General features: G+C 41.5%; 1 protein-coding gene and 1 long non-coding RNA gene across 2 annotated transcripts; one reads left to right on the top strand and one right to left on the bottom strand.

Moving 5' to 3' along the window:
- Positions 1-268: 268 nt before the first annotated feature.
- On the top strand, positions 269-25,308 carry LOC117442481 (chromobox protein homolog 1-like). The gene is made up of 5 exons (XM_034078484.2): positions 269-308; positions 4,999-5,269; positions 20,427-20,598; positions 20,688-20,779; positions 21,269-25,308. Exons 1-5 carry the CDS (start codon positions 269-271, stop codon positions 21,417-21,419), a joined length of 726 nt encoding a protein of 241 aa, XP_033934375.1. The 3' UTR covers positions 21,420-25,308.
- On the bottom strand, positions 11,986-12,911 carry LOC117442480 (uncharacterized). Its single transcript, XR_004551524.2, has 2 exons — positions 12,808-12,911; positions 11,986-12,562 (listed from the first exon to the last, which is right to left on the bottom strand). It is a non-coding gene; the product is annotated as an uncharacterized lncRNA (long non-coding RNA).
- Positions 25,309-26,323: the final 1,015 nt, after the last annotated feature.

The raw sequence follows: 26,323 nt of genomic DNA, 5'->3' as shown, positions 1-26,323 counted from the left end.
ACATGTCATGTAAAAGAAAAAAACATAAACAAAGACATGTACTTTATTTTTTTATAATATATATTATATATATATTATTCAGGTTCTAATGTTGTTACACTTAAAGAAAAAATGCACTAAAGGAAAAGGCTGCTATTGGTTCTTAAAAGGCTGCTATTGTTTCATTATATTGACATTTTATAAATAAATGTATTTTATTTGTTAAACTTTTTCTTGTTACAATTGTTTTCATTTCTACTTGTGCTGGTCAATTATTAACACTATAAGCATGAGAAGGCCGACAGTGCAGGGAGAGCAGCTGGCATGGGGTGAAGACATCACAACAGTTTTAATGTTAATTTAATTTGAGATATTCCTCTAAATCGACGTTAAAAAAGGCCAAAAAAAAATCGCCGTCGAACGCATCAACCCCAAAAGTCTCACTCCTACTTTTTACTGAAACTTGGCAGCCCTGGTTACACCATATATTATGTCATCAAGTTTGTTATTTTGCTAAATGAGTGTACTGTACTCTATTAAAAAAATATTTGCAGCAGTAATGGGTAAAGATTTAGTTTTTGCTTTATTTAATGCTCAAAATGTGACAAATTGATGAAGACGCCAGCGATAGCAGCCTTAAAAAAAGGTTAAAGACTTCAAATTCCACAATGCCTTCCCTACGCGCTGACGTCACTTCCGGGGGTGCTGTTGGCGGGCAGAACGGGGTCGGTCGGTGCTGGTTGTTAGCTACGCGGGGGCTATTGTGTTATTCAGTACCAAAGCTCACCTTGCTACCGAACCAAAGTTCGACACTTAGCCCTCGGGTAGTTGTGTGTCTTCGACCCGCTCCGCGTCTACCACAGACCCGGTGCATTCCCTCCGGCCTACCGTCAGCCCATTAAACCGAAGCTTTTTCTGAAGGTAAGCCTCAGTTAGCTAGCTGTGCAGGGAACACAGCCATGTTGCCCTGTGGTCGAAGGGGGCCGGACGCCTGCCTCGTTTGTTTGATCAGGCTTCGGTGAATTGAGTTGCATTGCAGACAGATCCAGTTAAACAACATTATCCAAACTTATTTAGCTATCGTTAAATATTAAATGCAGCGCGTGCAGGTATGATGTTAAAACGGTTTGTAGAATGCCAGCTTCGACGCTGCTCTCCTGAAACGGCACATCATATGTTAAGGCTTTGTGTACTGTCTGTAACTGTAATTTATATACATAATATGTTTTAATAATCGTTTAATTAATTTGCCCATGTGTCTAGTGCACATTTTTTTGGAGCATGCAGTCTGCAAATCACGCTCGGTATAGGAGGAAAATGGGGTGGGGGCGGGGGCGGCGTTTTCCTTCCCCTTCCCCGCAGACAAACTACTAAACATGAGTTAACGACACAGCACATGTATTTAAGAGAGTATGCTTTTTGAATTGTCAGTGTTTAAGACTAAACATTTCAAAGTGTAGGAATTGCGTACTGCATATAACAGGGAAATCTTTCCAAAGTGGATACAAGTTTATCATTGGCACATAAACTCCTCTGAGGTTGCTCTTTTGAAAAAGCCACTAAAAAAAATCTTAAGATGGTCATCAATAATGAGTTGGACGTGTCATTTGTTGCCATAAATTCACTTATATTTCACCCTATATTGACGATATTGGTGTGAAGCCCCAATTTTTGTTGAAGATTAAAGTGGCTAATAGGCTTTTTTAAATGGCCCCAGAGCGATGCACATGGAAATGTTGGGGCTTGTGTCCACTTTTAAATGATTGTTAAACTAATCTGCAGCAGTTGAATTGAATGAAGCCAGCGGCTTTACACCAGGTGGGCTCTTTCACTAAGAGCTTGATAAGGTCAGCACCATGTTAAATATACATATGCTGTCATTTGTGCCATGTTTGCAGCCATTCATGATTCATGGTGGTAATGTCTTTAGTTATGTTAGGAAAATACATAATTTTTACAGCAGATGATAATTCATTAAATATACTCTTACAGTACTATAACAAATCCTGTCTATAAGCAACTTTGCAACTTGTGAAAAAACACAAAAAGAGAAATTTCATTCCTTTTTTGACTTCAAAACAAAAGCTGAACAGGTATTAACTTTCGGAAAAAAATCAAAACAACTTCAAATAATTGACAGTTGGTTAGTTTATTTTCCAAATGATTGACCTTCTTTTGCCACTCTTTATTGCTTGTCCTTGTCCCTTTGTTGTGCCTCAATGACCAATCATAATTAGAGTTAAACTAAACCGTGTGCTAAATGGAATCTCATCTTTAAGAAATTCTTATAGTTTCTAAAGCAAGCATGTATCTTTTAAGCATTGATCTTGTAAGGAATAGATTACATTTATATTTTTGTTGTAATTTCATATCCATTAGGAGCTTTTTACATTGACTTAAATCTTGATCAAAGCAGTCTTTATCCTCACTCATTATTAAACATGGTTAATGGCCGAATCTTCTAGTGAGAGTATAATTAAAACATTGACAGGTGCTTTTTTAAGAAAAAATCAGGTATACAGCCAGCTGCTACTCACAGCTCCAAACATCACTGTAAATACCCAAATATGCGTAAATTGGATAAACGGAACACTTATTGTTCATGTAAATGCTTAGTTTCTTGTCTAGAAAAGTGTTATAACTTATTATTACAAGGCTTCATTGAACAGGCAATTCTGATTGGTCAATTTGTACATTGCAAAGGTCATTAATACCGGATAACACACCGTTGCTAAGCAAAATATTAACTGTTTCTGTCAAGTCTCTGATTTTGTGCAGAGTCCCCACTTGAAAGGTACTTGAGACATCTACTGGAGTTTGAAACAGGATTCCACTCCAATGACACAGCTTTTCTTTTCAGACTTTTATTTCAGCAGTTTACTAGGGGTGTAACGGTTCACAAACATTTCGGTTCGGTACGTACCTCGGTCTTTAGGTCACGGTTTGGTACGTTTTCGGTCCAGCAGAAAAAATTATCATAAAATATATATATATTAATTTTATTTCTTATTAAACGGTGAATAATGTATTCACTCAAATAAATACAAAATATAATAAAATAGACATTATGGTGCAGCATTTCGATGAACTGAAATATCTGTATTTGAACTTTACTGTACTAGTACTCACAAAACATAAAATATTACTTTTGGGTTTTTAATTATTATTAAACTGTGAATATTCACTCAAATAAATACAAAATATAATAAAATAAACATTAAGGTGCAGCATTTCGATGAACTGAAATAATCTGTATTTGAACTGTACTCTACTAGTACCTAAGCAGCCAGCTTGACATTAGGACTCGCTTGCTTGTCATTGTATTTTCATGTTTTTTTTTTAAAGAAAGGTGAACTTGTCCACATTAGGCGCGTTCACACCGGAGTACTTTTTCCTGTACTTTTCCTGTTTAGTTCCGTTAGTACCCCTTATGTCGCGTTCACACCAAAAAGAGTACTTGGTGCCTGCTAGAGAGGTGGTACCAAGAAAGTACCAAATTCTATTGGCTGGGCGAACACACCCTCCCGGTCCCCCCGATGGCCAGTCGGTGCCTGCCGGTGAGCGTGGAAGTGTGGTCTGCCGCGGGGCTGTCAGCATCAGCTTTTAGATGGTATTTTAAACTCGATGCGCTCTGAAATTACGGGACGGCCGAGGACAAAAAATACACATGCGTTCAAATATTTAGTGTCGATCATTTTTTTTTTCTAACTTGACAGCCCTAATATATATATATATATATATATACACTGAACAAAAATATAAACGCAACACTTTTGTTTTTGCTCCCATTTTTCATGAGATGAACTCAAAGATCTAAAACATTTTCTATATACGCAAAATAACCATTTCTCTCAAATATTGTTCACAAATCTGAAAAAATTTGTGATAGTGAGCACTTCTCCTTTGCCGAGATAATCCATCCCACCTCACAGGTGTGGCATATCAAGATGCTGATTAGACAGCATGATTATTGCACAGGTGTGCCTTAGGCTGGCCACAATAAAAGGCCACTCTGAAACGTGCAGTTTTGCTTTATTGAAGGGGTCTGCGAGGGTCCGAAAACTAATGTTAATGTAATGGTAATATTGTGACTCGAGTGGCCCGTGGTGGTGGTGGTGGAGTTATGGTATGGGCAGGCGTATGTTAAGGACGACGAACACAGGCCACTCGATTCACAACATTACCCTAACCCTAGCCCTCACACCAGATACTGACTGGTTTTCGGACCCCCTAAATGTTTTAGATCTTTGAGTTCATCTCATGAAAAATGGGAGCAAAAACAAAAGTGTTGCGTTTATATTTTTGTTCAGTATATATATATATATATATAATCTTTCGACTACTTGTAATCTTTTTTTTTTTAAGTATTTATTAAAGCCTTAGGCTCTGTTTGACTTTACAGTTGCTAAGGAAGGTCAAGGGAGAGAAAACTAAATAAGGTTTAAAGACGGAGCGTTGAACGTCAGATAAATCAACAGAAGCAGACGTAACAGTTTCCCAAACATAGACTTTTTTTTTTAATCCGTCCGCGAGCACAACGCTATCTGCGATCAATTAGCTAGTGGACAATGTTCCCTCGCTCTACGCCTCCTGTACCTGATCGCTCTGCTATCGCGTGAAGGGTCTGCTAACAAGCGACCAACAGAAAGGGAGACCTTACGAGAAACGGAGAAGACGACGTAAACGTAGCTTTTTTTCAGAGCAGTGTGTGCATCAGAACTGTGTTTTGTTCTCATGTTGTTGCAGGTCACAAAGCCATGCCAAAAACAGCTTATTTGCCAAGTAAATGTTGATAAAGTTAGCAACACTAATCAAAGTAAAACAATTGCGTTCACTGGAAGAAGCAACACAAAACAAGCATAAGGTGAATTAGTATTATCCAATGTTCCCTTCCCTCTGATGATTTTTAAATGTGTTATACAAGTATGGCAGTAACATTTTAGCTGTGAACATAGCGCTGCAGTGTATTTACAGTCCCCTGTTTGTTGCTGAACAAATGCCTTGACTCTTCCCCACCAGAGAAGCCCTCAGCAGACGTCAAGCTGGCGACCGTAGCAGCAAAGAAGGGCAAGAAGGTGGAGGAGGAGGAGCAGCCTGCAGCCCCTGCAGCAGCAGAGGCAGCGGCCGCAGCTCCTCCACCTGAAGCAGCCACCACCACAGCAGCTGCAGCTGCTGCAGCACCACCACCAGAGGAGGAGGAAGAGGAGGAGTATGTGGTGGAGAAGGTGTTGGACCGCCGAGTGGTGAAAGGCAGAGTAGAGTTTCTGCTGAAATGGAAGGGCTTCTCAGAGTGAGTACTATAATATACTAATAATACTTAGTGTTCTCAGCCCCGAGATATGCATTTGTCCGCTTTATGCGCTCCGCAGTAACTCCGCGAACAGTTCATGAGAGTGCTCCACTAGCACCACGCCCGAAAAGTTTTGTGAACCCAAAGCAGAAGAAGAATAAGTGACGTCAGCGGTTTAATTTGCCTAATCCCCCCCCAGGGACTTATTCCGGTTAGAACGCGATCTACTAGGACAGTTCGAGGAACTAACGAGTTCGGGGGGAACAAGTACCGGCTAAGTACTTGGTGTGAAAGTGGCTATTATGACCACTAACAGGTGAAGTGAAGAACATTGAGTATCTCGTTAGAATGGAGCCTGTCAGTGGGTGGGATATGTTAGGCAGTAAGTGAACACTTTTTGATGGCTAGACGACTGGGTCAGAGCATCTCCAGAACTGAAGCTCTTGTTGGGTCTTCTCGGTCTGCAGTGGTCAGTAGCTACCAAGAGTGGTCCAAGGAAGGAGAACCGGTGACGAGGTCAAAGTAGGGCTGGGCAATTTGGCCTAAAAATAAAATCTCTTTTTTTTTTTTTTTCTAACTAATGGACTATTTTCGATTTAAAGGTGGGGTAGGTAAGTTTGAGAAACCGGCTCAAGATACACTTTTTGTTATATTGCATGGAATGCTCTTAACATCCCGATAGCAATGAATATCTTAAGTACTTTGACAAAAAATCCATTAAAAAAATTCCATCTGTGGAAGCCGTAGTACTGTAAAAAGCACGACCAATCATTTTAGCCGGCCCGGCTAAAGTAACTGGATGGCCTACCTGCCTGTCAGCCTTCCATCTATGCACAAACTTATCTCGTGCCCTCATTGGTCATGTGTGCGTTCGTGTGTGTTGGAGGAGGGGCTCTATAAGGAAGTGGCAGATTTGTTCCGATTGTGTATTTTCAAATTCCAGCGCACTCGAGCTGGTTTCTCCAAAATTACCTACCCCACCTTAAAATCTCGATTTTTTTCTTTCTATTTTTTTTCTAAACAAAGCAGGCCAAGGCAACATTTAAATACATATTTTCTTTATTAACACAATACAAATAAATGAGATTACCAAGTAGTCTAGGCCTATGTGAACCAATCAGTTGTTCAAGAATAAAAATAAATAAAATAAAAACAGCACCACTTGGCTATCATTAATGTGCAAAGATTTTTTTTTAATCAAACTGAAAAAAAAATCTCTTGAAATACAATAAATAATGAAATGAATAATAAAAAAAATACCCTCAAACAAAATAACATCCCTTTAACTTTCTAGGAAGTTGTCTACAGGTTTTTCGCGAGGAAAACAAGCCTGTCTACTGCCTCTGGCTTGAGGCATGCTCTTTGGCATGTTACAATGTTACCCCCCGTACTGAAAACCCTCTCCGAAGGGGCACTTGTGGCAGGAATGGAGAGATATTTCTTGGCCAGATTACTCAGTCTTGGGAAGTTAGCTTCATGTAGCTTCCACCACTGCAGTGGGTCTGTCTCAGACGACAACAAGTAGGATAACAGCTCAGCTTCAATTTTGTCCTGCTCTGACTGGGAGGTAGACGACACTGTCAGTGTCTTGTTCTTGAAGAAGCTTGCTAGAGTTTTCTTCTTCTTTGTAACAGGTTCAGCAGCTTCTTCTTGGTGCAGGTCCTGCACAGATGTGCCAAGCTGGGATTTGCTTTTCTCAGCTGGAAGAGACATCAGCTCTTTTCTTGATTTCGTCCACTTTAGGGGTGCAACAACTAATCGATTAAAATCGATTACCAAATTAGTTGACAACTAATTCAGTCGTCGATTCGTTGGTGACGTCATCACGTGCGTTTTACGCGCCGTTAAACTACAACGTTATTGGTACTGGAGACGTTTAAAAAATATATGTCATGTATTATTGATACAAAAACATTATATCGCAGTCTTAGTGTGACCAGCTCGTTTATAATATGTAAAAAGACAAACAAATGCGTCTATGATGTATTTTCGATCAGACGAGATCTCTCTCCCTGGTCTGTGTGGGAGGGGGCGGGGCCGTTTACACACACGCGGCTGCTACATGCAGCAACACACTGCGGAGGTGGCGGAGAGAACGCCGCTCCGAGGTGTGGTTAAACTTTACCCATCTCGATGCTCGTTGCCAAAAGTGCAATAAGAGTTTAGCATGTCAGGGCGGTAACACGAGCAATTTGTCTAAACATTTAGCAAAAGTGCTCCACATCCAGACGGAGGAATGCACCGGGTTCCACTGTCTTTCTAGCAGCTCTGTAGCCCCGTCCACGAGTAACGTTTCCACGTCAGGTGTTATGCATGCTAGCAGCAACACACGGAGTTAACTACATTATATAAACATGGGGTAATGATTTGAGGTAACTGAATTATTTAGTTTGTTAAAGTTTCAGCTATTCTGTTCACAGTTCTGTCATCACATTATTTATTATTTGCTAAAACACTGTTGTTTCTTTTGATGTGAAATATTATTTATTTAATTTAAATGAAAAGCAATGTTCATTTTGTAAACAATTTGTTTAGTTAATTTAATAATATGTATTTTTTAATCAAGTATTCATCTTTATTGTCTTCATTGTTAGTTTCCACATGCCTAAAACAACCTCAAGCTAAATCTAAAAGTTGATGGCTAAATACGAGCGTTTGAGAAATTGTGCAAGGCATAATAGTCGTTTGTTGCAGCCCTAGTCCACTTCGTCATCTGCTATATAGGTTGTCCGGAACCGGGGGTCCATGAGTGAGGCCATGTCCAGGAGTTCCTGTGTTACAGGGTCATTGTATTTATTGTTGAGGTTGTTGAGTATGTTGCTCTTGATTTGTTTGGTGAGCTCGGTCTCACCCTCCTCTGGCTGCAGAAGGCTGTTGTTTAACAGGTGGATTACCGGTTTGAGGTAGGAGACACTCACCTAGGCCTCACCAGATAGGGCATCAGTGAATTCCTTCAGTGGACTTACAGTTTTATTAATTGACTCCAACACGTCAGGTGGGCACCAGGTGCCTGCTTTTCTTGTCTACTCTCAGGACCTGTGCTATGGCCTTCTCCTGTTCCAAAAGTCGTTCTACCATCAGTTGTCTCGAACCCCACCTGGTTAGGGACTCGGTGATGAGGTTGTGAGATGGTAGACCGAGCTGAGCCTGTACCACTGCCATATCTCTTCTCTTCTTCCAACTGAAGGAAAAGGCACTTGCAACCTTTTTGCAAACCCCGATGGCGCGGTCAATCCGTGGATCTTTCATACCATTCACTGTAAAAAGAAACCAAAAAGGAACATTTTAGAATGGCACCATTTAATCAATGTGACAAGGACAGCATTCACACATTGTGATAGTCTTTTTTTTATGATTTTAAATATTATTATACATTTTCCATGACAGACAAACACAATAAAAAAAAAAAAAAAAACTGTATGACAATACAAGGACATGGCTGTAGCACAAAGCAGTGGGAGGAGGGAGGGTTACAGTGTTAAATTATTTTATGCATGTGTTTCTCTTTAACACATAGCCTAGTATGTCCACAGGAACACACGCATACATATTATCTTACACATTATGATAGTCTAACACTACTTAATTAAGCTTAATTCTGTTTGACAAAGAAAATGTTTCACACTGTAGGTATAATTTAATTAATGCGTAGCCTACACACACACACACACACACACTAGTATTACATTATTTATGCACTTATGGTAACTATTAGGGGTGTAACGGTACACGTACCCGTACCGAATAATTTCGGTACGGGTACGTGCCCTTCGGTTCGGTACACGTGTGTACCGAAGTGTACCGAACGAATATAACGTTAAACGTAAAAAATTGAGAACGTGAACAACTTCTTGGAAGTAATCTCAGGTGCTGCGTCGCAGCATTCAGAGTAATTTCCTCACATTGGGCTCATCGCGTCATAGAGCGAGCAAGTCATTTCATTGGATGAGAGGGCATGCTATGAGAGCTGGTCAGAGGGATGCGTTCAAATTTAGTCAGTAATTTGAGGAACTGTCGAAAATTAATGGCGAACGCAGATAAAGTTGAGCTGAAAATCCTCCAGCATCATTGAAGTCTCCGGTTTGGGAACATTTTGGTTTCGCAGTTACATACAAGGATGACGGACAAAGACAGGTGGACCAAACCAAAGCTGTTTGTCGGCATTGTTCAACTAAAATTGGTTACGCGGCTGGCAATACATCAAACTGGCACACTCTTGAAAAGGCATCACTCGAACGTGAATATCACCGGTACCAAAAGAAAAAAGACTGAAGTGCAAACCCAACTCCCGCTAGCATGTAAGCCTCCACCACTCGCAACAAGTTCAGACCGAGCCAAAGCTATTACAAACGCCAAATATCCTTATGTTGCCATGTTAGCAAAGCGCTACCTGGCTGTATCTGCTACCTCTGTCCCTAGCGAGAGGGTTTTCTCCACGGCAGGAGACATTGCTAGTGCCAGCAGATCTGCCCTTTCGGCAAGCAATGTGGACAAGTTCATCTTTCTTTAAACAACATGAAAATACAATGACAAGCAAGTCATTATGTCTAACTGGCTGCTTAGGTACTAGTATAGTACAGTTCAAATACAGATAATTTCTGTTCATCGAAATGCTGCACCTTAATGTTCATTTGATTATATTTTGTATTTATTTGAGTGAATATTCACAGTTTAATAATAATTAAAAACCCAAAACTAATAGTTTATGTTTTGTGAGTACTTGTACAGTAAAGTTCAAATACAGATTATTTCAGTTCATCGAAATGCTGCAGCTTAATGTTTATTTTTATTATATTTTGTATTTATTTGAGTGAATACATTATTCACAGTTTAATAATAATAAAAAAATATATATATGTTTTGTTTTGTGAAAAAAATTTCTGCTGAACCGAACCGTGACCAAAAAACCGAAGTACGTACCGAACCGTAATGTTTGTGAACCGTTACACCCCTAGTAACTATGCATAACTGTATCAAGGCTCCAGACTTTTTTAACTTTTTACTGAAGAGATAGGTTGTCTCGCATTTCCCCTCCCCCACACTAAAGCCATCACTGAACCTAATATGCAACTGCATCAATCCATTCAATTCGTTTTTATACATCCATGTAGCACTTTGTTATGCATTGTGTAGCCACTTACTGATGGCATTGTGAAGTCTGTGTCCAAAGCATTGGAGGTTGGGCCACTCAGTCAGTCTCAAGGCTTTAATCATGTTGGAACCGCTGTCCGTAGTCATGCAAACAAGATGGTCTCCTCGAAGCTTCCAGGAGGCCAGCGAGTCTTGTAACCCTTGGGCTATTACTTCGCCAGTGTGGTCGTCCGGGAAGTACGATGTCTGCAGACTAGAGATGTTAAGATTCACCGATTCGCATCGGTGCACCGGCATAAACGTTCAAGATGCGAGTGCACCGTTTGAAAGAGTGCACGTCGGCTACAGTTTGGGTTGAACTCGCGATGCATCGATTGCGTAGCGTCTTTGCATCGGTAAAAAACCGATTCATTCATATAAAATCCCCTCATCTTGTCAACGCTCAGCAGAGACGATCTTTGATATTTGCTTCGCCACTACGGAGGCCGAGAGTCTCAGTTATCAACCCACACGGAAGTTGAGGAGAAAGAGAAACACAGCGCACCGAAAAATACTTACAAATCAAACGTTTGGCAACATTTCGGATTGTTCAAGAAAGATGGTGTAATAGTCCTTTATGCTATATAGTTGACCGCAGGTCATGGAGAGTAATAAAGTATCCGTAGACCTTTGTATGAGGTATCTTTATTACTTAACAGGTCTCCAGCCATGATACATAGATCCGTCCTAGATGCGGGCTTGCATACACACAGTATCACTCCGCAGCCGCACCCCATCAGTAACGTCCTGATGGTATATGTGCGCGGCACTATATACTACAGTCAACTTGAACAATCGCTCGCAAATTGTTAACGATGCCGAGCCGCTTTAAAGTACACAAGTAGTACGAGGAACTTAGCGACGCACATAAAGAGGCGACATGGGGTCTGCGGCTGCAAAGAGAAACCTGAAAGTTAGACTATGAGTTAAATCACTCAGTGAGGCGTCCTGTCAGAGTGGTGTTTAGTTTACAGCAGCCTGTGACGGTCAATAATAATTTAAATGTCTTCCTCACTGTAAGCAGTTATGAAATACCTGTTTGTGAAAGGTTATTTGTATTCTTTATTGTTCAAATAGAACCCACTGCTTTCTGCTCACTGGTGAGTTAGCCTATGAGTGTTAAGCACATCAGGCTGGTAGCTGTTATTTGCACATTGTTAATCATGAGCAATGCATCCTTACATTGTTTAACTGTGAGGTGTTATACAATTGTACTGTACTCTGGAGAGCTTTTAAAGGTAAAAAAATAAACGGCATGATGGGATGTGCAGTACCAAATATGTAAAGCACTTTTTTGTTAATGTATGATTTGCTGCATATAAGGAATAAAACAAAAATCCTCTGTCGTACCATATTGAAGTATCATTATTTTTAGGGGTGCACCGAATGGGAAATTCTTGGCCGAAACCGATACCGAAAATAGGAAACAGTTGGCCGAATGCCGAAAGGCCGAAAATGATTAATAGAAATATATATATATATATATATATATATATATATATAATGTATACATTAATGTTGTTCAGCTACCTGATTATGGAAATAGACATGATTATGGCAAAACATAACTTAAATAATAATCACTATTATGGGTCCATAAAACATTTATTCAGCACTTTTGAACATTTGTACATTTATTTTCTCTGTAGGATAATAACTACAACAAAGTGCATTCAGAACAAAGCCAAGGGGCTTTAAAACAGCATAAACATCTAGGCCAGTAGGCCTACAACAAAATAGTGTCAACAACAACAACAACAAATGCACCTATAAGTGCATGCATACAAATGTGCAAACTGGATAAATCCACATGAATGTAACTATAGTATTTACAAATGAAAGCTTATGATAAGCCTATGATAAGCCAGCCTTGTCTACTTATTAAGGAAACGTGGGAGGTTCTTTTTAATGAACAGTAGCTTCTCTGCTTTATCAGCCATGAGTCTGTTCCTCTTCTCATCAAGCACATGAGAGGCAGCGCTGAACAGTCTCTCGCTGTCAGTGCTTGTGCATGGAGCACTCAAATACTTGCGTGCCACCTTGGCCAGGTCAGGAAAGCGGTCTTGTTTGTTTCTCCAGTATCCAAGAGGGTTCTCGCTTCTGGGGATGGGTACTTCTGAGAGATAATCATCTAACTGTTGAGCGGTTGAGCTTGTCACCAGCCTGGCATTTGAGAGGTTTGAGAGAATAAGATTGTATTTAAAATAGGGACAGTGCATAATGAACATTTAGTCAAATGTATATTTACGCATGCCAGATCACTTGGCAGACAAATAAAATCATCTGACATGTCAAAAGAAATTACAACATTAAGAGCATATTACATAGCAGCACATACAGTACTAATAAATATCACATTCAGTAGCACATAGTACAGTAAGTAACCAAGTCAGAACAGAGTAGCCTACCTATTTGGGGTAGTATTCTCTTCCATGATCTCGTTGAACATATCAGACAACGAGGGTGGTTGCCCCCTCTCCTCCTCCTCCTCTGCTGTAGACAGACGAGCCCTTTTTTCTGTGGTCTCCTGTGCTGTGCGCAGCAGCCTCCCGAAGTGCTGAAAGTCTTTGAAGTTACACCCCCTCGAGAAATGTCAGCTGAACACGTTTTTCAAATCGCAATCCGCGACTCTTTATCTGATATTGTGAAGTATCTCCAAGCGGCAGACATGTTGACTGTGAGCCAGCCGTGAGCATGGTCCCTGCCTCGCCGCGTCTTTATTACGTCATCACAACAACACGTTAGGTTGCCTGTTCTGACATTCGGTGATATTTTTTCGGTGCTAAAAGCCCTTTCGGCCGAAAGGGCCTTTTTAACCATTTTCGGTGGCCGAATTTTCGGTGCATCCCTAATTATTTTTGCATCGTGTTGAATTGTATCGCACCGAATCGCATAATGTTGAATCAAATCGTATCGAACTGTATCGCAACAGGGGTGAATCGTATCGTATCGTATCGCATCGCCTGGTGTTTCAAATGTATCGTTAATGTATCGTATCGTATCGTGGCAACGTATCGAGATGCGCATCGCATCGGCCTCAGTGATGGAGATGCACATCCCTACTGCAGACACATGCCTTGCGGGGCCCATTCTCCGTCAATAAAATGCACGGTCAGACTCAAATATGGGTGTGTGGTTCGGCTGGACCGTAGGTCAGTAGTGGTGGAATAATAAACTATGTTTTGCAGCTGCTCTGCGACTCTAGCTCTTGTTTTGTTATATAAATTGGGCAATGCAACTGTGGCGAAATGCTTGCGCCTGGGCAGTTGATATTTCGGGTCTATCGTTTGCAGCATCTTAATGAACCCGTTTTCTTTCTACGGAATAGATGGGGACCATATCTTTTGCGATGTAATATGTCACCGCATCTGTGATCGCCTGCCACCGGGGCCCTTTCTTGTCATAAGGAATGACTGTTGAAAATGCTGCTGCCAAGGTTACCTGCTTTTTTGCAGGCGCTTTGTGGCTTGAGCTAGCATCTGCATTGGGGCTGAACGATATACCGTGTCATCAATCAATCAGTTTATTTATATAGCCCAATATCACAAATGTTACATTTGTCTCAGTGGTCTTCACAGTGTGTCATGGCGATAACCGCGATATGCGCATGCGCGATATTCACACCGCAGGGACGTGCGGTTTTATTCATTTTTTTTTTTAAATGCTAACGCACTTTAGCACAGAATTCAAAATAAAGATACCCTTATTACTTATCGAAACTGCACATACAATATATCCGATTAAAGCTGAGACTCCACAGATTATTTAAGTATAGTATCTAAGCGATCCGATCTCGCAACAGGGGAAGCAAACACAGATATCACAACACGTACCTTTTACGGAGCTTTTACAGGAGATAGTCTCACCGTAGCTGTCAATCTGATCAAAAGACGTGTTCAATGGCATTAAAACGAGAAAAAACGCGGCTGAATCGGTTGATCCATAGGTTAATAATGTATCTGTGGCTTTGAAGCAATTGTTTATAATCCATAATTCCATTTTTATGTAAAAATCGGAGCACAAAAGTTAGCTGCTAATGGTAGCCACCAGAGTGTATGCAGCTTCCGGTTTTGGCTACGCGTCACTCTCACTCCTTATTTGTTCATGTGTTGGTGTGTGTAGAACTTCCCCTGCATGCACAGCAAACCACCAATCACAATCATTCTTGATCAGATCACAGCAGACCCCGCTCCGCTAGTTTGCAGACCATCAAAACATTGGTAAAAAATGAGCGAGGCACATGAGGACAATACCGGAGAGAATGAAGATTTACTTCCAAGAAGAAAAGCAACATCTGCCACCTGGAACTATTTTAGGAACAAAAAGCTTGATGTTGACCAAACAAAGGTACTTTGTAGACAGTGCCATGCAATTGTTTCGGCAACACGTCGAATTTACTCGCTCATTTGAATAAACATCACAAATCTCTGTATGTCCAGCCGGACAACGGAGCCGTACATAAGCCTGACGGTGCACTTTATTGATGAGGACTTCACACTGAAAAGTCGCTGTTTGAAAACGGCATTTTTCCAATAAAATCACACAAGTGAGAACATCAGCGGGGCTGAGAGAAGCGGTGGCTGCTTGGGGCCTGGATGAGACACGTCAAGTCTGTATAACAACAGACAATGCTGCAAATATGGTGAAGGCTGCCTCCCTGAACCAGTGGACCAGGCTGCACTGCTTTGGCCACAGACTTCATCTTGCAGTTGGTAAGTTATCCCGTCCACGCTTTATTTACTAAGCTGCGTCTGTGTAGAGTGTGTTTTTTTTTTTTTAGATAACCTTTATTCAGTGAAGTGTAACAGAGTAATGCTATATTTTCCAGGAGTGCTTAACAACCTGTCCTGAAATGCAACAGTTTTCTTAATTTTAATGAGTTTCATAAATGTTACATTTTATAAGCAATATATATAATATTTATAATTCATTGTTGAAGGCAGCTAATTTCAAACTGGAGGACACACACACTTGTAAATGTATAGTTAGTTAATATAAATGTGTATAATATTTAATCTTTACTTTTTATTTATTTATTCCCCCTTAGAAAATGCAGTGAAAAAGGTTGGCCGCATCAACCATACTGCGGGTGTGTGCAAGAAGCTGGTGGGTCACTTCTCTCACAGCTGGAAGGCCAGAAGTGCTCTTGAAAAAGCCCAGAAGGAACTCAATCTGCCATCACATTCCCTCATAACAGAATGCCAAACAAGATGGGGTTCCAGGCAGATGATGATCAGCAGGATACTGGAGCAGCAGAAAGCTTTAAGTCAGGTCCTGTCTGTGGACAAGAAGCTGCAGCATCTAATTCCAAACTGGCAAGATATAGATGTCCTGGAATCTGTCAGCAAGTCCCTGGGCCCATTGCTGGAGTTCACAGACGCACTTTCAGGGGAAGACTACGTTAGTGTCTCCTATGTGAAGCCAGTTCGTCACCTCTTCAACTCGTCAATGCTGCTAATGCGAGAAGAAGACACAGAACTGAGCAAGAAGTTGAAGAAAGAGATGAGGGATTACCTGAATGAGAAATATGAAGATACTCAGAAGCTGCTAGATATGGCATCTTGTTTGGACCCCGGTTCAAGGTGGACTTCATCACTGCAGACAGCAAGCCCCAAGTCAAGGCCAGAATGACATCGGAGATGATGACGACAATCATGATATGCCAGGAGACTGCAGCTGCAAGCTGCAGCACTGAAGTGGAGTGCGAAGTGGCTGGCACGTCCCAGGCAAAGAAAGGCAAGAGGTCTTTAGGAAGTTTCTTTAAACAGAGCGAAGCTGCAGCAAAGGCTGATTCGTCTCAGTACCTAAAGGATGCTGTGGAAGCCGAGTTAAACAGCTACCTGCTAACACCTTCAATAGACAAAGAGGAAGATCCACTTGCATGGTGGAAAACGCACAAAGTAATCTTTCCACAACTCGCCAAGCTTGCCCGCAAGTACCTATGCATACCTGCTACAAGTGCCCCCTCAGAGAGGCTTTTCAGTGCAAGTGGCAACATCGTCACTTGCCAACGTTCTTGTCTCAAGCCTGCATTAGTGGATAGACTAGTATTCTTGGCCAAAAACCTCTAATTCTGATTGAGCAATGCATACAGATGCTTTAAATGTCAAATTATTATATTTGACTACATTATGCAACAGTTAAAATTGTGAAAAATAAATGTTCAGGTTGATGTAACTGCTAGGTGCTCTGTTCAGAAAGAAAGCAGATCTTTATTTGTTTTGGCAAGCCATGATGACCAAGAACACTTTGTTTTCCTTTGCACTGACTGTTGCTAAGACATTTTGATTTAAAAAAAAAAAAAAAAGGTCTGTGAAACAAAATTGTTCACAAGTTGATATTGTAGTAGTTCAATTTTTATTAAAAGTTGATTTGTTTTATGATAAATTATATTTATTTTAAGTTGTAATTTTGTAAACCACTCAGGGAGCTGGTGTATAAGATGTAAAAGATGTCCACTACTTTACTGCTATTTGCACAACAACGGTTTTAATTGTGGAATAAAAAGTTAAATTACCTATTTTGTCACGTATGTTAATTCGCTAATGTGATACTGAAGCTTCCTATAGTTTAATGTAATACGTTTAATCTCTTGGATCCCTTACCACTCTTCTTCATTCACAGATGAACCCCCTTATTTGAGGGTAAGCAACCTGCAACATGCATTATCATAGTTGGATCATGACTTAAGGTACAGGGTGTCCGCGGGGTCTTAAAAAGTATTAAAAGTTGATAAATCAATTTAGCAAAAATTAAGGCTATTAAAAAGTATTAAACGGCATTTTCCAAGGTATTAAGAAGGTCCACAGCAGTGGCCTCTTTCAGCAGGATAATGCATCCTGCCACACTGCTGAAATGGTTCAGGAATGGTTTGGAGAACACCACAACGAGTACTTTTCCCAGGAATAGTTCCGATAGTTCCTGGGATTTTGCGTTCACTTCACACCAAAAAGATCTGGGGCCTCATTTATAAAGGGATATACGCTCAAAAAATGGCGTACGCCAGTTTCTACGCAATGTTTGCGATTTATAAAATACTAACTTGACGGGAAAATCTGCGGTCCTCCACGCAAACTCTAACCCATGCACAACAACGGGAGAGACGAGAAACTGTGACACCGTTGGCAGAAGCAAGAATGGAGAGAAATATATGAAAAATAATACCATAAATAAAATGTTACCTCATTTATCATATGAAGAATTCATTTTCAAACATTGATTGATAACTGGAACACAAACCACCAAATAAAAAACATGAATTGACTCCACTCCTCAGGGATCCCCCGATACCTTCTTACAGTTGCTCATCATGGGGGGGGGTTCTCCTGTCCCCGGCACAAACACACTGACACTCTGCCCGAGGAAGGTTATGTGTATTTTGTCATTAACTTTTTTCGGACCACTTATTTATTTTGGTGACGATCCGACCTCCATGCTGCTACTCTGGTTCAAACTGCATCCACCAAACAATATGATTTATCTCCACCTTCCCAAAAGAACCAAAACCTGACACGGTGTGAGATGTCTTTTTTAGCTGTTCTGTCGTCATTTCCTGCGATCTTCTTCATGCAGTCAGTCAAAATGAATGGGCGTTTCTTTGACTATTTATAGGCAAATATGGGCGTTTCGTGAAGCCCGCAAAAGTTGCGCCGCTTTTCGAGTTGATTGTGATTTATAAAGGGAAACCGGCGTAGGATGTGCCGTAAGCACTTCCCTCAACGGTACACAATGTTTTGTGAATCGGAAAATGTCAAAATAAAAGTATGTACCTATTTTTTTGCTTTGTACTACATCCCATGTGAATCCTACGCAAGGCGTTTATAAATGAGGCCCCTGGAACTAGAACTTTTTTTGCAAACCGTTTCACCCCTTTTTAATCCTTGCCAGAGAGTAGGGACTTTGGGGAGAAAAGGGTTCCAATTTCTGATTGGCTGGGCAAATTGCAAACCACGCCCCGTAAAACTCAGAAAAGTTTTTGCCGACATTTCATTTGCTCGCATTAGCATTATTAGCATTAGCCCAGCGCACCAACAGAGAGACTTATGGCATCATAAAATAAAATATGGGAGCGGTGGAGTGATGAGGAGGTGTCTGCGCTTCTGGCGATTTACTCGGGGACTTCGGGTGGCAGTATACGCCGTGAAGTTGTTTGCAGCCTGCCAGTAAACCCAAAGCAGAAGAAGACTAAGTGACGTCAGTGGCAACTATTCCTGGGAAAAGTACTTGGTGTGAAAGCGGCTAACGTGTTGACTTGGCCTCCAAATTTCCCAGATCTCAATCCAATCGGGCATCTGTGGTATGTGCTGCATTAACAAGTCCGATCCATTAACTAGACCCTCCAGAAAAACGCGGGCAAAAATCCTTGATTATGCAATCAAACAAGCGGAGTTTTATGCGGTGAAATTGCGGGAAGTTGCGAAATATGCGGAAAAAATAAATATTAGGCTGTCTTATTTATTTATTCTCTCTCACACACAACCTGCCACTAACGTTAAACCCCTTTACTATTCAATTAAACACATTCAATGTTTATTTATTGTAAAAGCAATTGGGCTATTTTAATCACACTCTCACACACACACACTTCTCCGCCTCATTCTGTTTTCATTTACTTGTTCGTTATCTGACCAGCTTCAATGTTGTAGGCTTCTCACCTCGTTTCTTGTAGCCCTCGAAAGGGTTTTGGAGGTTGATGCCTCGGTGGACGTGAGTTGTTTGGCTTTCTTGCAGGTCTCCCTTGAAAAAGAGATCTATGATCTCAATGGGACCAATCTGGTTAAATAAAGGTTTGAAATGAAATGAAATTGTCCGCAGCAGCAGAAAGCATTTTCGAATGTTTGAATTAGGGATGCTCCGATCGATCGGTCACCGATCTCGATCGGTGATCGATATCGGTGACCGATACTCGGTGACCGATACTCACTCTCTACCGATCGATCGGTGCTCTCTAAACATGCCGATCGCGAAAGCCGATCGCATGACGTAAAATACATGACACTTTTCTCTGTGTGCGGCAAAACAAGCTCGCCAAAATGGCTTCACCGGTCTGGCATTATTTTAAGGTGTCCGAAAAAGACAGTAAAATAGCGGTATGCAACGTGTGTGTGAAGCAGAAATCCTGCAGCTCCGCCCGCTGGACCGGTAAGCGGAGCGAAACACACAAGAGTTAGACCTAACACACTTAGCTATTTTATCTACCTCTGGAACAAGCTAAACTAGTTATAAATATATTTATTCTTCACTGTCGGGTCACTCATTACTGGATCAGTGAGCTGCATGAGATACTGACAGGCTGTCAGGAGAGAGAGGGAGAGAAGAAAAGAGAGCGCTTCCGCTCATTTCTCCCGTGTTATTCTCCAAAGTGAATGTAAACTTGAATAATGTACATCATTTGAATGTATTAATTAAGTTGATTGTTTGTGGAAGCTCCAGTGAATGAGCCCCATTAACTGAGTTTAAACATCACTTTAAATGGAAGATTTAAAGTGATGTTTAAATCTTCCATTTAGGCCCCTCCCACTCGATCGGATCGGATCGGAGCATCCCTAATTTGAATGAATCAAAGTGGTCGTCACCGTGGATTTTCTCTTGCTCCAACACACAGTTGCACGGGGTGCAGAATAGTTTCCCCCCACTTTCGTGCAAGACATCGGGGAACTGCTTTGCCCGGTCTTTAGCAGAAATGTTCGTCGGTAAATGAGATGGATTAGATTTTTTCTCTCTCGTGTGAGCTCCACACGTTCACTCTACGGTGTTGTTTACCTTCTGTGATGCGCGAGCTGATGACGTCGTGTCATCATCACTTCACGTCAAGACGAGTTAACTTTTTTTCTCTCAATTTTGTGTGGAAAAATGCGGGGATTATGCGGCCTTTTGATAAATATGCGGCCTTTAAAAAAAATCTGCCCTCATTTTGCTGATTATGCGGTAAATTAAAAGTAATTAAAAGCCTTTCAAGTTTTTTTTTAAATAAATTAGATGTATTATGTATTCAAGCTAGGACTCACTGAGATTTAACATATTTCAGGGAGGATAACACATGGGAGCCGCAAGACAACCTGGACTGCCCGGACCTCATTGCAGAGTACATGCAGAAACACAAAGAGAAGGAGGAGAAGAAGAAGGAGGGCAAGAGGAAAGTGGCCAGCGAGGCCACAGGAGACTCAGAGGAGCGAGGGAGCAAGAAGAAGAAAGAGGAGGTGAGCAAAAAGGCATTAGCACACCAAATATAACACCTGCTTTATTGACCAATGCTTCATAATCAATTTTCATCTGGTCATGTGTCCAGGAGAAGGCCAGAGGTTTCGGCAGAGGTCTGCAGCCGGAGAGGATCATCGGAGCAACAGACTCCAGTGGAGAGCTGATGTTCCTCATGAAGTGGTGGGTCTGCACTGTCTTTAAAAAATGGTTTATTGAGATTGCTTTAAGGTGGAATCGCTATACAGTCCTATTGTGAACCCAGAAATGTTGAGTACCCCAAAGTTTAATGTTAGAAATGTATAGTACGGGGTGCTGAAGCATTTCTGATATTTTCACTATCAACAATGGCAGCTTTAACCAGAAAATGCCGATATGTGTTTAACAAATGTTTGGTTGCTGTTTATTTCTGCGCACAGCACAAAGAGCAAGGAGCAAAAGAAAGTGACATTTAAATGCTGTGAAATTAAAAGCTGTGTTCACAAGATATACTCATGATTAGCACGTCATTGGCATTAACTCGGAACATGCTATATAGTAAAGCAGAAGATTTTATGCAACTTTTACCTTCTTTGGTCTTCCTACTTATATCCACCTTACTTGTTTCTTCTCTATTGTCTAACACTTTCCACTCTCTCCTTTTCTACTTTTCTCTGGAATTCAAATCAACAGGAAGAACTCTGATGAAGCTGACCTGGTCCCCGCCAAGGAGGCCAACGTCAAATGTCCCCAGGTGGTCATCTCTTTCTACGAGGAGCGCCTCACCTGGCACTCCTACCCCACAGAGGAGGAGGAGAAGAAAGAGGAGGAGAAAAAAGACTAGATGAATAAAGGAGGAGGTGGTGGTGGAGGAGGAGGAGGAGGTGCAGAGATGAGAAGAAAGGAAGTGTGGAGGTGCATTGCTGGTAAACTGTTAACCGCTAGTAATTGATTCTAGCAGCCTCTTTGGGACAACCCCAGTTGTTTGGGATTAAACTGCTAATGGTGCTGTGGTGAAAGATGTTCCTGCCCTAAAAGGAGACGGGGTCATTTCCTCAAAAGATGCTCCATACTGTCTCTCCACTTCAGAAAATGTCTTTGCGCCGCTCGGTTTCTTTATTTTCTACATAATGCCGTTCTTCAGTCAAACTCTCAAACTGTACATTTTACCATGACACGGACAGCTGGACATAGATGATAACAGTCTCAATTAGGTGACGTCTTCACACGTCCTACAAGCTAATATGGCGACCAGCCAGTGTTCAAACACCCAATGCTTGTACTTTGCTTCCTGTTACATTCTTTTATTAAAACTAAAAAACTAACCTGTATTATATCAAACTATTAGTTGTGGATTTGTGCTCATTTGGTGGAGGTTCAGAGGCAAACCTGTAAAACTGTCCATCTGCCATATTTCTATCACAGTATTTGTCAAGACGTCAAAGGACTCCCTCAGCAAGTAAAGTGTCCAGTTCATTCAATGGCAGCTGCGGCTGGTTCGACTCCCACATTTCTCAAGCCTTTTAATCATTTTATGGAATAACTTTTCAATGGAACTGAGGCTGGTTGGATAGCTGCCAAAGGGCCTGGTAGAGTATAAACAGTCGGCATCTGGCAGGTTTTTAATTTTCCACACTGGATGTCTTCAGGTGAAGAGCTGAGATGCCCTTTGACCCCTAGATTATCCTACAACCTGAAATAGAGTGGTGCAGTGATGTATTTTTGTTGGCCTACCTGGAAGTAGCACGGCAAGGACTCCCTCCACAGAGAACGATGGGATTTCAGACCTTTTGCCAACAAATTGTGAAAGTCTTGTAAGCTTGTGTTAACCACAGATTTTAATAGAGGTATTTCAACAAAAATGACTGAGACGAGGGAACCGGAAGTCGTAAAATGTTAAATCATTTCAGGGTTTAAGGACTCATTCCTGCACCACTCGATAGACACTCCTCTTGGCCTTTCCTTACAGTTTCCAATCCCTGATACCAGCGCAAAAGTTTATTTTTTAATGCAGTTTCTCTAGAAGTCAGATGCAGGGATTAATTAAAAGCCAGCCAGAGTTAAATGTGTCCCGTTTTTATTTGAATGAGACTTTGACGCCATATCGCAAGAGTACGTCAACAACGAATGCCTATTATACTGAGTGGCAAGCTTTTCTGTTGGAGGATCAGCGAACATGTTAAGCTAACGCCAGATTGTCAAATGAAACGTTGGACTAGACAACTATTAGTGTGGGAGCCATATGTCGGTGAACCGCTCATTTACTCTGCCAGCCATGTTAGCACCAACCAGCCTGTTAGGGTGGAGGTGGAAGGGGCTCTGTAATAGTCCTGATACCTAAGCCGGTAGATGGAGATCCCCTGCACCGCCACTCAGAATACCCATGCAAAAACACAACTGGGTTCTACTACTTTTCCACATCTTTTTTTGTTTTAACCTTTCTCACTCACTAGGCTACCTGTTCGTTTTCTACGCGAAGTTTTTCTCGGCCTGCGCAGCCGGGCAACAATCAGACGTGATGAATTAGCTCACTCAAAGTTTTTCCTTGTTACTTTAAAATATGTAAAGACTTGCATTTTTGAAATAGTCTGTATTTTGTTTGAACACACAAGAGTTTTTTCACTGTAGCTAATATTTCCCATCGCCTTGTGTTGAATGTAGCCCGGCTGTGCTCATTTCAGTGTATACTATTAAAGCTAGCATCGTTGCTTTTTCTATTAGCAGACCCTGGTTGGCTACTTCGAATATCCTTTCTCTGAACCGTTTGCTTTGGGGGTTTTTAGCTGCTGAAGTCTTATTAGCCAACTGACATGAATAGAAAATAGTGTTATTAGTGCTGGGCAACAATTACATTTTTTTTTTTTAAATCATGCGATTGATCACATGATTTTCTGGGATTGATTGCATCGTTATGTCATGCGACTTTTATTTTAAAGTACTGCTATATGAATAAAAGTGCAATAACATTTGCTTTGCAAACTCTTCAAACAAATAAGGTGCTTTTTAACAGCAGTATTCCCTTTACACAGTAGCAGTTAAAATATTTCTTGTAAATCTCAACTTCAACATTAATGTAATTAAATCAAATATAAACCCAAAGCTCTTTGCTGCTACCAGGGCATTAACATGATGTAGTTATAGAATAACCATTTACCCTCAGCCCAGTGATCAGAAAATTCAACTTGCAGTGGCTAATAATAATAACAATAAAAAAGAATTGTTAATGCGATACAATTATTATTTTGTATCGCAGTCTTAATGCGTTAACTTGCCCAGCCCTAATTGTAATACAATATTTCCAGTAGCGGTGTTTAAAAAATAAATAAAAATTCAGCCTCTTGTCACTTTTTTTAAATGAGGCCTTCTTTATTTTAATGAGCCCTGCTGTACAATATTAAGTTGTATCACTATGTCCAATTTCCCGCCCAAGTACTTAAAGGTCCCATGTCATGCTTTTCTGGTTATTACCCGTCCCCTTGTGAGTTATGTAGGTTTTTCTGCATGTAAACGGTCTGCAGAGTCACAAACCCTCAAAGTACACCCTGTAGCGAGTAAAACTAACACAGAAAATACCTGTCTATGCCCCAGAGCGCCTCGTTGGGCATTTTTCTTTTTCCATTTTTTTCTTCCTGAGTATGGTGACGTAACGATACCCAGTTCCAATTGGATCAATCCGTGGAGCTCCTCACACACAGCCTTATATTTTTTCAGCCGCGGCTCTGCGGATCTCCGCACACAGCCTGGCTGTGTGTGTGCTCAGGCTGAGTTCCGCGCTGTCTCACAGACCCCACGCAGCAACCAGGAAACGACCCCAGTAATCCAGCTCACACTGTCCGCTCCTCGAGCCTCAAAGGGCGGAGCAGTGAGCCCCGCAACGTCCCGCCAACACGGCACCCAGACCCCACGCAGCATTCTCATCTGTTTGTCATTACTGGTGTCATTTCCTGGTTGCTAACAAACGCCATTGTAACACATAAACACTGATCTTCCGCTGTAATGGTGGTGGACTCATCAGAACAGAGTGGCCGAGCTGACCAATCAGAGCACAGTGGGCTCATAGGGAGGGGGGGCAGGAGCTCCAACAAGCCGTGTAGGACAGAGTGAATACACATACTTTACAGAGATGCTGTATGAGAAACCAATGTGAGTTTGGAACATTGAACAATATAAATCTATTCTAGTAGACCTCAACAATGGAATTATGATCAGTAGAAATGGCCATGACATGGGACCTTTAATATGAAAAGGTCACACGCTTGACTCGATTTGTTCTGTAATGTCTTCACACTGTACCTGAGACGGATGTTACTGTCGAGTCATTTCTAGCCTACTCGAATAACTGCTCTGCAGTAAATGGCTTCTAGCATCAAGTCAGTCTATGAGCTATGCTAATGCTATTCCTCCTTTTATATCAGTGTCTTTTTCTGGAGCTCCTTTTTTTCTCCACACTACTAATCATTTTGTAGATTGTTCTTTAGGACTTCTGACCTTTTTCGGGCGTAAAACGTTGTTCACCCAGAATGCCTTTTGTTGTACTTCACCGTTGATAGGAAGGGTTGAATTTGCTGCACCTGGGTCTGCTAGTTAGCGTTTTCTATATTGTTCCTGAACCGTTTCTGTATTTAGCGGATTAGCTTGTGTTGTCCTGTTGCATGTTTATTGATTTCCCTTGCAATGTCATGGCCAATCTTCTTCTGTCTGTTTTGATCAATAAAGTGTTTCTGTTTTCGTAACTCTTTGTTCTTCAGTGTTTTTAATTCATCCTTTTGAAGAATACACAGTTTGAACCGAGATGCAATGCTAGCCCACAGCCTTGTCCAGGTTTACTTCCTGTCACCTAACAATTAAATTGCATTAACTGGAGCAGGAAACAAACCGGGACACATTAAAGTTTTCTTTCATCTGATTTGGTCTAAAGCACTTATGTAACTGTAAGGCTGCATTGTTAGGTCTGCATGGATCCTTTTGTCAATCCAGAAAGAAAATCACATTTTAGAAATGATTGAATAAAGACACTACTGGGAGCCAGATATCCCAACCTCCACTCTAGGAAGTGTGAAGAGCTTTTTTCTTCTGGTAAGGTGAGTCATCCATTAATCGAAGTTCAAATGGTGCCATATTTGTGAGGAACAAGCGTTTGTGGGATGAGCAGCAGAGCTGAGTATGTGGGTTGCGCCCATGAAAAAAATGGACAAATCTCCTCCGCCAGTTCCACCGAGCAGCCAATCTCCAGTCTCGTACATTTGCCAGGAGCCTGCCATGACTGCCCTTCACCGTCAGGCCCACTTTACTGGAACCTCAACATGTGGAGGAACATTATGTTCAGAGCACTGGAACCTCAACATGTGGCGGCACGCCTGAGTTGCTGTGCCCTGTGCGTGCATTGATGCTACTACGGCCTGTATACGGCAGTCAGAGCAGCTCTTCGTTTGCCATGGCAGCACTAAGCAGAGGCTGTCCAACTGGGTTGTCGATGCCATCTCATCTCGCATGCCTCTGTCTATGGGCAGGGGCGGACTGGCCATCTGGAGAACCACAGAACGGTCGGTCGTCAGGGAACGTTGACGTCATCATTTAAGTTGCGCTGACTGCCAACAGAGGGCGACAGCGGTCGCTAATGCAGTTGTGTGGTTCTTATCTGTCAAATAATCACACACGAAGCAGAAAAAAGACCGGCCACACGAAGAGAAGGGATTAGACTGCTGTTCATCCACGCAGACGTCGCTGAATGGGCTGAACAGCATCGGC

The sequence above is a fragment of the Pseudochaenichthys georgianus genome, unplaced genomic scaffold, assembly GCF_902827115.2.
Source record: "Pseudochaenichthys georgianus unplaced genomic scaffold, fPseGeo1.2 scaffold_436_arrow_ctg1, whole genome shotgun sequence".
Classification (NCBI taxonomy): domain Eukaryota; kingdom Metazoa; phylum Chordata; class Actinopteri; order Perciformes; family Channichthyidae; genus Pseudochaenichthys; species Pseudochaenichthys georgianus.
Note: the sequence above shows the minus strand (reverse complement) of the source record. Positions and strands in the feature narration are given on the sequence as shown.